The sequence below is a fragment of the Simochromis diagramma genome, unplaced genomic scaffold, assembly GCF_900408965.1.
Source record: "Simochromis diagramma unplaced genomic scaffold, fSimDia1.1 OVJJ01000596.1, whole genome shotgun sequence".
Lineage (NCBI taxonomy): Eukaryota > Metazoa > Chordata > Actinopteri > Cichliformes > Cichlidae > Simochromis > Simochromis diagramma.
Window position 1 is genome coordinate 12,144,766 of NW_024387245.1, and position 12,553 is coordinate 12,157,318.

At 40.4% G+C, this 12,553-nt stretch overlaps 1 protein-coding gene across 1 annotated transcript in view; it reads right to left on the reverse strand.

The window, feature by feature from the left end:
- lrrc75bb (leucine rich repeat containing 75Bb) overlaps window positions 1–12,553 on the reverse strand; it is a 38,631-nt gene that overhangs the window by 14,784 nt on the left and 11,294 nt on the right. The window contains exons 3-4 of the mRNA XM_040000535.1: window positions 10,549–10,677; window positions 8,540–8,652 (exon numbers count right to left, since the gene is read on the reverse strand). Of these exons, the coding sequence (XP_039856469.1) occupies window positions 8,540–8,652; window positions 10,549–10,677 (242 nt within the window). The remainder of the gene's footprint in view (window positions 1–8,539; window positions 8,653–10,548; window positions 10,678–12,553) is intronic.

The window sequence follows — 12,553 nt, forward strand, 5'->3', positions numbered from 1 at the left end:
CCTCTTGCCTGGCAGCTCATTCTTCAACATCCTTTGTTCAATATATCCACTATCCCTCCTCTGCATGCGACCAAAGCATCTCACTCTTGAATATTTGACTTTGTCTCCAAACTCCTCAACCTGAGCTGTCCCTCTCATATACTCATTTGTAATCCTATCCATCATGCTCACTCCCAATGAAAGCCTGAGCATCTTCAATTCTGCCATCGCCAGCTCGACCTCCAGTCTTTTTGTCAGTGCCACTGTCTCCAAACAATAGACTAGGTCTCACTACCATCTTGTTAACCTTCTCTCTCACTCTTTCTGTCACACATGAAATCCGACACTTGTCTTCAACCGCTCCACCCTGCCCGCATGCTCTTCTCTTGCTTTGGATGATTGGCCCCAGTTTGCATTTCCACCCATCTCCCTCTCATTCATTTACTTTCAAACAGATTATGTTTGCATACATTTTTGAAATATCTTTCCTTAACACTGGATACCACAAAGTATGAATATATAAATATGTATAAAAAATACCCTAAATATTATGCAGAAGTGCACAGAAACTAAAGTAGTGGCAATTTGCAAAGTTTTCAATGACAGAAGAGGAACCTACCTAAGGAGGACTCAAGTGACCCCATAAGGGAGCTACATGAGTCTGTTTAAGAAAAAAAGGAGTTATCCTGCTGGGAGTGAACAAAGAAAGAAGAGGAAAAAAAGAGGAAAAGGACAAAAAAAACAAGACGAGTGACAAGTGAAGAGTCAGACTCAGCAGACTGAGTCCAAATGTTAGCATAGGTAGCAGGCTGAAAAAAATGCTAGCAGAATATTTGACCTGACTATTGATGCTCTCAAATGTTTCATAACAACGTGGTGATGAACGCTGGTTAAAAGGGGCCCCTCTGAATTTTTGTCTAGAGCCCCAGCAGACTCTAGAACCACCACTGAAAACACATTTCTAAGAACTCTGACAGTTGAAAGACCTTGTGCACAAAGACCAAGAACTTCCTCCTGCAGTGTTTAAAAAACCTGGCCGGTAACTAAAGTCCTGTCCACAATTAAAACAAGTTTCTCATTGTCACAGTTGGGCTGAAGTGAACAGATCCAGCTTTCTTTGCTTTTATTTGCTTTCTCTTTTCGGTGTTAACGTTTCCCACGCCATCCAATGTCGGTAAGCATTATTATTCCATCCCTTGGTGCACATTTGAGTTACATCACTTCCAAGTTGAGACTCACTTGGTGTTCCCAGCAATTCATCACAGCAGCAGAGGTAAAGTCAGGACATCATGACATGAAAGTGAGTAGAATACATCGTCAGGGAGCCAAGAAACTTTCATGGTCAATGTGTTTAAGATTACTGAAATTTCTTTATTTCTTTGCCCTTGCTCATGTTAGCAGTTTCCCCCTCTTTTCCCTGTATCTCACAGGATGTGTGTTAAGGAAGTCTCTGCCATTAAAAAAGATTTCTCACCATTCTTAAGCCAAAATATCGATTTATTAGCTGAAAATGTTGACTTACAGATTCGACTTCTGAATAATTAAATCAAAATTGAAAAACAACTTGAAATTTTGAGTTAAGTTAAACATTTAAGATAATAATAAATAGAAATAACTTGAATGTGTCCTCATGTGCCTTTGTTCTTCTCATCACTGTCTGGTTTAATTTATGAGCGCCTCACTGTGCATTTCTCACTGCTGTCTATTTGATCTGAGTGGTGTATTTCAGCCTTTTTAAAGCCAATGAGTCAAAGCAGCGTTTTGTTATTGCGTTTCTTAAAATTAACACTTAGAGTAGCTCTGCTTCCATCATGGTGTCCTTTCAGAACTTCACCTTAAAAACACCATAAATATCCCACCTGGTCTGACTTTCCCAGAAAGATAAATTAAAGACAGACATTTTTTAAAACCACATCAGTGTAAATGTTGTCTTGAGGTAAGCTCTGAGTCAAATATTGCTGTGGCTCTGGAAGGATTGTGCAAAAGGGGAATTCTCGAAATAACAGCAAGGAAACGAGGAAGACGGGAGTTCTTTAAAGATTAGAGCAAATGAGGCTGAGCAGAGCAGAAAAAAGCTAGTTAGAAAATCCCACTGAGCTTTTTCACTTGTGATTAGTGAAAAGCTGTCACAGATTCGGGGCTGAAGCTGTAAAGGTGGTCATGGGCATCCAAACTGTTAAAGAGATGTCTAGAGAATTTTCACTACTCAACCAAAATTAGTTGTATAGTGAAGATGCCTGGATGGCTTTTTACTCGTTAGTGCTGCAGGGGTGTGATTCCGAAGTGACAACATGACACGAAGTGCCACTTGTGCAAGTGCAGCCTATGAGCAAAGGCACGGAAAAGGTGATCTTGTTAAAGTAGGAAGGGCATTTCAACTCTGGTAGAAAGGAGAATGACACATTTGTGAGCTTTGTGCAGTAGATGCAAGATTTAGGCAGATCATGGCTATTAGTGTACTTGTTTCTTGAGTTGAGATCTAATGTTTATGTCAAAATTGTTTATGCAAAAACAGCCAACTAACAACTCATTAAAATATAGTCCCATACTGTCTATGATCCAGTAGGCTGCTCGGTATGTGCTGCAGTCAGCTGAGGGGGTTGATTGTGAAGCTCTCGCTGCTGATTTAGAAGGTGGAAGACAGGTGCACATTTCACATGTTGTGATTGGACTTCAGTTGAGGTATGACCAGAAATCAGGCTGAAAATGAGCAAAACAAAGCATAACCGATGGTCCAGCCATGAATACTTCATACATGACAGAAGCTCAAGATTATAGATATCTGCCTCTTGTTTCTTTTCCCTTTACTCTGCTGGTTTCCACTGAAATTCCTGATGAACACGTGGCATTTTTAATCTTTGTTGTAAATTTGTGTTATTACAAAATATTTGAGTTGTGCAACAGTAAAGTGATCTCAGATGTTAAATGTTATCAGATGTTTCCAGATGCTTTCTTTCTGACTATTTCATAACACACTAAACACATCTAAATCACTGCTACATCACTATGAAAGCGTGAGTACTTACAGACTAACAAGACCTTGGAAGATGTCAGTTGTTAAAACTTGAAGCCAAAATGAAAGTGATGAAACTGGCATCTGGACATCCTTCACGGTGTGAAATGTGGGTGGAAAAGCAGTTTAATTTGAGCAGTGTGAGGTCAGGGTCAAATATCAGGACTTGGGTTATCAACACTCATCCGCAGCTGTTCCCACCTGCTCAAAACAGCTGTCACAGCCGCGCCTGGTTTCAGCATTAGTCAGCATGACGGGCAAAACTGAAGATGAGCTTCAGTTAAATCTTGACTCAAATATAGCAACAACAACAACCAAAAAAAAACAGCTCCACAGATATTTTTCCAATACTTGGATGGTTTTCTCTCTACCCTATTAGAATGAGTGCTCTTCTTGAGCTATAGTAATTTTACCTGAAGACGCCTCTAATATCTGCTGCCAGAGCATCGCATCAATTATTGCCCTGCAGTAAAGACGAGTAATGAAATAGCAATCTGCAATTGGATTCCAATCTCTTCAAAATGTGCTGGAGGCGCAATTTTAGTGCAATATGAAGCATGAGCTTGATTAATCTGAAATTCAATACCAATTACGGTAACATTAAAAACTCCACTGGATATGTTTGGCAATACTGTAGAAAGCTGGCACAAGCAGCTGCAGAGTAAGAATGAAACTGCCTCGATAATATATTATGCGTGACACACTTGCTTTGCACTTACAGTGTTAGAGAAAAAAAACAAACAAGACTCTGTAATAAAGCTTGAATTATAGTTTATATGTCATCTGTTGAACATTTGGAACCACTTGCATATATTTCATGAAAGTAATCTCCCGTGTGCCACGGGGACACTTCGACAGATGGGTTCTCATTATCAATTAATGGAGAAAATAAGATTGCGAGGGTACAATGCAGCTTACGTAATAGCTATCGCCTTTTCATTTTATAAAAAGATCAAATTCTTGATCGATTCAAAGTGAGTCTGGAAGAACGGGAGGGCAGGCGGGGGCTGCGTGTGACTTTTAATCTGCTACCTTGCACTGATTCCAGATTTTCTCTCTCCCTCTCTCTCACTGACAGGCCTTTCCCCCAGAGCGTTTCCCCAGAGCCTCGGCTCAAACTGCAGAACCGCTCGGTGTGGCAACTGTTGAACAAAATGGACTCTCACAAGGAGGAGAGAAAAAAAATCCCACAGGAGAGGGAGAAAATCGATGCAAGAAGGGGATTTTGAAATAGGTTGAACTGAAGGTCGGGGGGGGGGTTACTGAAAGAGAAGAGCTTAAAGGTGGGCGAGAAGATTGCCAAAGAAAGGAGTGAGGGATTGAGAAAGAGAAGATTGAGCTGTAATGAAAAGCATCTGAAATCACGTAAACTGATGCTTAATCTAATCCAAAGGCAGCCACGTTTTCTGCATGTTTCAGACAGCATCGTATCCAGCAGCAGAGAGACAGCCACAGTAAAGTGCTGCTGTGTGGATGTTTGCAGCCGAAGCTGTGAGAGAGACAGAGCTTGCTAATGAGCACACTGGGAGTGTCTGCCTTGTTGTTTTGTTGAGTGTTATTTCGAAACATTGCAACCAAGAGACTCGGGCGGGAAGGCAACTCTAGCTGTCAACCCATCTTTCGATCTGGGTTAATTGTTCGGGGAGAGTGCCGTATTATTATGATTAGCACTGTTTTTCTTTTCTTTTTTTTCCCATAATGTTTCCTCAAATGTAACTGTTACTTAACTGAGTTTGAGCATTTTTATTTGTTTACACAGATTTTTCTCGAGCTGATCAAATCAGTGTCCTTTGTTTACTCCTTTACATCCTTTATCTCGCTCTCTCTCTACCTCTCAAGCATTGATAACACACTTAAAGCACACTTCACAAAGTACATCAGTTTAGGGGTTGGTTAAAATATCATCCAGTCAAAGAAGCAACTCAATTTAGACATGCAGACATGGTCAAAGTCAAACTGAGCACCAGCCTGGGGAAGAAATTTGATTTATGTGGTTGTTGGTGCCAGACAGGCAGGACTGAGTATGTCAGAAACTGATTTTTCCACAGAGCCATCTCTAGTTTAAGAGAGAAAACATCCAGTGAGCAGCGGTTTTCTGGGTGAAAATGCCTTGTTGATGTCATGGCGAGACTGCCTCAAGCTGACTGGAAGGACAGAGTAATGCAAATAACCATTCATTACAATACGCAGATGGGCTACAGCAGCAGAAGACAACACTAGATTCAACTCCCGTCAGCCGAGAACAGGAAACAGAGGCTGCAATATACAGGGGCTCCCCTGTAAATTATAGCCTCAGTTGGACAACAGAAAATTGGAAAAACATTGTCTGGTGATGACACTGTAGTGTAACGGTGTGGGGGATATTTTCTTGGCACACTTCTGGCCCCTTAGTACCAACATAATTTAAACACCACAGCCTGCCTGATTATTGTTGCTGACCATCTATCCCTTTATTATCACAGTGTAGCTGTTTTCTGATGGCTTCTTCCAGCAGAATAACACAACAGGTCATAAAGCTCAAATGATCTCAAACTAGTTTCTTGAACACGATAATGAGTTCACTGTGCTCAAATGGCCTCCACAGTCACCAGATTCAAATCCATTAGAGCACCTTTGGGATCTGTGTCATAATCTGCAGGATGTGCAGACTGGAAGCTGAGTTGTACTCAAATGCGGACACGAGGAGGCGGGGTTTAACAGAAAGAAAACTCTTTATTCAACTGATGGCAAAAAATGAACAAAAGCAGCAAACGTCCAAAAGGGACAGAAAACTATAAACTGCTAAGAAATACACCAGAGTTACTAGGACTGAGAAAACACTAAGCACAAGAAGAAACAGGAACTAAACAGATGCTGACAAAGGACAGAGAGACAGACAACACACACACACACAGGAGGGTGATTAGGGGAAGTGGAGACAGCTGGGGAGAACGAGGCATTGATGAGCAGAATCATAACAGACGACACAAAGGAAGCAAAACTCAAGACGGCGCACATGAACAAGAGATCACCAAAATAAAACAGGAAGCACAAACACAGACAGAGACTAATACACATGAACTTGACATAGACAAAAGGTAAACAAACCGGGAGGCACGACAGACTTCAGGGAGACACAAAAGGATGAAGCACAAAGAGATGACTAAGGTTACAGGAAGGGAACTAATGAAAAGTGATTCACAACTAACCTAGAGACATAAAATAATACAACAGGGAACTGTTGTAGTAATTATTTATAAAACTCAAAACAGTGTATGAAGTGACACGGGACAGGTTTGTAGCAGATTTTACTACTGAGGGAACGAGAGGGCGATTAACGCTCTGGGTTTGTCAAACTTGTCACTGGCAGTGTTTCAGTCACAGCAGTATTGGATGAGAGAGAGAAAAAAGAAGCATTTCTGTTGAGAGGCCAGTGAGAAAACGGACACATCCCAGTAAGCACACATTGTGATGTGTTATTTTACAACAAGAAAAATTACATTTACCAGGAAAAACTCCACTTTTCATAACTAAAGTAAGTAAAACAACAAAAATAAAATATTCATAATTACTTTATTCATTCTTGACTTTGTTATTTTGCAGATAATACAACCTCTTACCTGTACATATGCACAGATATAATATGCTGTATTTAAAACATCAATCACCTCAATGTTTAAGAAATGTACTATAAATGAAGCAAGAGAGCACAGGCAGGCTAGTGGTGGTGTTAGACTGACTGACTATGCACTGAAAGTTGATTTGGATCACAAACATGTCCATGTAAACAAATACAGGGCACAAGGTGGAAAACTGTAACCTGAGGACTTAAGTTCAGATGAAAAGAACTGCGTTAAAGATGCGTCTTCTATTTTTCTTAGGAAGGATCTTGGTCAGGGGTGTGATCAGATAAATGTCAGTACAAATTAAAAATTAAAGAGCGGTTGATCGGCCTATCCCAGTGTTATTATCACAGCTGGGATAGGCTCGCAGTCCACCAACAGCCATGAATAGGATAAGTGGTAAAGACCAGAACCATAGTGATGCTCATTTGACTCACGAGCCATTACAATTCACAGGTTTTTGAACATATGTGATTTTGACCTTGAGCACAGTTTGCACAGATGAAGACCCATCAAGTAATTTCTGTATGCAAGTTTGATCAAATTCTGACCAACACATAGGGGGAGCAGCGATTTTTGTGAATTATTGATGGGGGACGCCTCTCTGTGGCATAAGCTCATCGGTCCTTCTGCTGCATGTAATGAACTGACGACCTTTAAAAGTCTGCATTCTGCCACCTGAGCCGATGTCAGCGTGGGTAGTTTACCATATCGCTTCATAACTGAAGCAAAACTATGTGAATAAATGTAAGAAACACTTAAAAAGCACAGAAATGTCCTTAACAGTGGAATACTACATTTTTTGTTTTTATGTTTTGTGTTGATTAATGATACAAAAATATCATTACTGGCTACACACATGGATTTGTAAGGGCATATCAGCTCTAATGTTATTTAGGTAGAAGAAAAAACATCAGGTAAACAATTTATTTAAAAGAAAAAATGAAACCTGTCATTTATTGTTCCCCTGTGATTGGTTGTGGGTTAGAAGTGCAAGCTACGCCTTGTGGTCATGGTACCCTTGGTTGTATTACTAATGCAACCCTGACTGGCTAATGTAAGCAAGGAAATAATGTTTTTAAGAAGAGCAGCATGCAGTAAACATAAATCCCACTCCAACTGCCAGTTTTCACATCATAACCTAATAACCAAATGGAAAACAAATCCAGACAGGGCAGGTCAAATGTATTCACAGTCAGAGGATGAGCTCTACAGATTGTTGTTGAAATGACATGATAAATGATAATGATCCGATCAGCTCTGATGATACAGATCTTGAATAGTTTAAAGCCCATATTGTTAAATTCACTCTGCACTGAGAAAGAACCTTACTTTGTCTAATTAGTAGCATATTTAAGACTTATTTTAAGACAAAACAGCAAGAACAATTTAAAATTGAGCCAAAGAAACCCCTTTCTGCTAACTGGAGCAGTTATCTTAGCTGTGTAGCTTTATTAGTGCGCAAATTGATATAAAATCTGTTGCACACAATCATTCCAGCCATCAAATTCAGCAGCTTATCTCTACAAATGAGACGCTGATTTTTCTCTTCTCCTGTCTGGGCTCCTTATGTTGGAAAATCTAGAGCTTGGTCAGTGAACCCCAAGCAACCCAAAATCCTTGCAACCTCCACTTGCAAAACACTTGCAAGCTGGTTGAGGACTTTACATTTTCCTCTAGTGACTGGTGGTTGCCAGGGGATCTGACTGGATCTTAAATCTGCACTGTTCTCCTGGTAAGTTGGAGATAGATTAGCTGCATGAGTTAAGAGGAGCAGGGCTTAGCAAGAGGTCAAGGAACATATTCCTAGACACAGAGATTGTTCCACGCTTCCTTTATTCCACAGATGCTCCGGAGGGTTGTGAATCACACTGAGACACACGGTGAGGATATATTTACTGTGTGATGGCACAGTTTCAGGCGGTAGCCAAGAGAACACACTCACCAGGCCTGGGACTTTCTCCTGGGCACGCTCTGTCTTGTCCACTTGGAGTGAGGGGTCAGGTGGTAAATCAGCTGGCGACATATCTTGTTAGTAGACTTAAACGAGTCAGTCTCCTGCAACACACAAAAGGGGCGAATGAGGGACAGAAAAGCAAGCCACAAATCTATAAACAAACTGTTGCTCATGCATGAGCACACCTGAAACAGGGAACTAAGCAAACAATGTGATACTGGACAGCTTTTCCAGATGTTAGATATACTAAAAGTCAGTAATTAGCAAATATTTTCTTCCTTTATTACTGCTGAAAAAAAAATACTTGTAAAACCACCAAATTTTACATCTTTACAAAGTATTTCTTTGTCTTGCTTTAAACATTTTCCACATGACTCAGTAATTCAGCTTCTCTTTTGCGTTCCTGTTCCTTCCTGATTCTCCGGCACCTCTTTACATTCTTTTTCTTCGCTCTCCCTCCTCCGTCAAACACTGGAACGGGTTGCGCTGGGCAGGCTAAATCTAATTAATGGTACAACACGACAACAAGAAAGAGGCAATGCGGCTAGAGAGGAAAAAAGACAGGGCCAATTTACCTTAAGGCGATTAACCGTTCCCGCTGCCTCTTCTTTTCTTGGGTGACAAACAAACATGTCACGCGCTTCAAAACATTCAGTGCTTCTCTTTCAGCCACTTGGATGAATGAGCACGATGTTAAGCAGCGCATGCTGATTTACAGAGCAAAAGTGTTCTTAGAAAAATGCGTGCTCCAGAGTTATTGACAGAGTGCAGTACTGTAACTCTATAAGCAATGCTAAGCATTAATAACGGGTCTGCATTAAAACAAGACACTGGCATATGATGTATGTTTTAACCCACGGTATGCCCTTGAATGCTCAGCCTAAATAAATCTAAGGTGGAAAATACTGGCCACAGAAGCACCTGCGGGGCCCTATATCCACCACATTGCCTCTATACACCCTTGTCACGTTTAACACAGTATCCTGCCACGGGTCGCCAGCCAGTCAGGAGAACATTGGTGCCAGCTTCTCACTTTTCTTCCCTACCTCCAGGGCTTTCCTCGCTGAAGTAAACAAAGATAAGATTAGAGTTTCTTCCAGGTGATTATCATCTGAACTCAGTAAGTAATAACTACACCACAAGGACGTTTTTTCCCCCTGTGGCAGCCATTCTTTCATAACTGTATCCGTAATAGCTTCTGGGTTCATGTTTTACAGCCACTCTGAGTAGATTCTGTAATGTCTTCAGCCTCTTACCTTAGATTGAAATGTACTTTGAATTTCAACGTGTCTGATTTGTATGCTGTGCTGCAAGTAAACGAGCCGACTGCCAGTTTGGACAAAGAAAAAAAAAAGTGGCTTTGATTTTTGGGCAGAATTCAAATTTTGTGTTGGAAAATCTCTCTTTGCTCTTTCCTAGATTTCCCAGTTCCAAGAGGAAAGCATTACCTTCCCCAGTTTGATTTTTCTGGCTATTTATCAAAGCCCTCAAATTTCCCTCACTGTTAGTGCCAGGGTAATGAGCCCCCTAAAGCCAGGCAGCTAGAGGTTAAGATCTCTGTTGACCTCTAGCTGCCTGGCACCTGACCGTGCTTTCCAGTATAACCCAACCAGAGCAGGTAATTGAATACACCTGGTGCACAGCTGCTTCCCACTTGCAACTGGGCTAACCGAGCGCAGAGTAACAATGAAGAGTCATACCCTGGTTCTGTTTGGCCCTGCTATTCATCCCTAACCTCTCATGCTAATGAGTCAGCTCTTACAATATTTTCCATTCTTCCTGTCTTCTGCATTTGTGCCTGCACAAAGCAAACCGATGGTTCATTGTTATTGCAATAGCATGACAATGAATATGACACAAGCATCTAAGCGTGGCTAATGAAGGCGTACGTGTAGCCTCTGTGTGAAATGTACTGCTTGTCCTTTTTACTGGTGTCAAGTCTGTAAACAAACAGCTGCTTTGAATGTTCACTATGAATAAAACTGTTTTATTCATACCCTTTTTGGACACTGCAGGTCCCGGGCAAGGCTGAGCAGCAACTCATGGGAAATGGGGTCCACCAGGTTTAGAAACGCTGCATTTTTGTACAAAATGTCATTGAGTGACGTTCCCTGAAGTCCCAAATCCTAAAGGAGAGAAAAGAAAAAAGATGTGAGTGATTCAATTTACTCTTTCTAACCCATGGATTAGAATTTCAAAAACAGAATTTGATTCAACTGAACCACACTTTAAATATTAAACTGAGATTTCATAGCTAGTTAACTGAAAATAGACTTTCAGTATTGTCAGCTATGTTCATTATTCCCTTTCATCATGGCTCCTTAACACAAGGTCAGCTGATGAGTGTTTCCCATCATAGCTGTGTTTCTCCACCCAATGTAGCTGATTAGGGTGTGCTGGGCAGTATATAGAATATACAGTTGTAGTCAACATCCACTCATCATTGCCAAATGTCTTTGTAATTGTGGGCATTTAATGAGCTCTCTGAACTGTTCTTTTTCCACTGTAATATAATTATACAGGATACATCTTTGATGACTTTAAAAAACAAGAGAAAAAAAGAAGATAAAAAGAAGAAAAACAAGACCTAATATTTTCAAGTTGGTGATCATGATCGACTACAATTTGTAGTTTCTCTTTGCGTTCAAAAAATTTATTTGACATGATTCAATTGATTTATCAATGCTGAGTGGGAATAGGAACAATTATAAAAGAGGAGTAAGACTGAGGCTTTCAAACGAAAGAGCTACCAGCTGTTGGAGGTTGGTAAAATTTGTGGACTAAACTATAATGAACAATTTTTCCTTTCAAATGGTCTGTATTTGGTTTTACTTACTTGGGAATCAAAACATTGCCAAACCTAAAGGACCTGTGGAAACCTAATTTTCTTCCAGTTTATTCCTCAATAAAAAGAAAAGACATTGACCTTGGCATGACGTACCACTTTCTCTGATAGGCCACATTAGTTTCATTAAAATGAATATCCTCCCTCATATTTTATAAACTTTGTAGATGCTTCCTCTGTAATTGCCCAGAAGAATATTCAGGATATACAAAAGGCCTTCTCTAAATGAATCTGTCATGGCAAAAAACCTAGACAGAGGCTTATACCTTTACAGTTACATACAGACATGGGTGGCCTTTCCATGCCTAAATTACTGTTCTACCACCAGACTTGCCATGCTCACATCTTTGGTCTTGGCTAATGCAAATGTTAAATTGGAATCATGTATTGCTTCTTGGAGTTCTCCACGCTTCCTATGGAGTCTGGTCACGTTATGTCAGTAATATAAGCCCGGTGGTAAAGCACCATCTTATTTTTATATAACAGTATTAAAGACTGGCACTATATTACTAAATACCTTGGAAGGAATAATATGAAATCCTTGCTGTCCCTTATTGTCCAAAATGCTGACTTTCCTGCTGGCACTGGCTCATCTGCTTTCTCCTTATTGTGGGACGGGGGATTCGTGCACTTGGAGACCTGTTTGGAGATAATGTGTCCAAAGGAACAATTCTTTGGATATTTGAAAGTTAGGCACTTTTTATCTTCTAATCTCACCTCTACTTCTATTAACCTACCTACCTACAGGGTTCGGTTACCTACCTATAGCATCATAGAGCGGTTTGTCTTAGAGCCTTAATCTGGGAAGTCTTTTATTTCGCTATTCTACTCCCTTCTCTGTTCCTCTGATGAATATGAGCTGCCTAATATTGCTCATAAGTGGGAAAAGGATTCAGGCACAGAATATATAGAGGATGACTGGCAGGGAGCATTATAAAATCTGCCCTCATATGCAATAGACAGAGCGACTCAGTATAAGATTCTTCACAGATTGCATATCACCCCTGTTGTTTTGTACAAGATCAACTGCTCTCTCCCTTCTCTGTTCTCTTCTGATTGGGGAACATATTTTCATTGCTTCTGGGAGTAAATTGATTTCCAGCTTGTGGTCATTTATATCTAAGGAACACAGCAGAATATTTAAAATGAAAATTTAA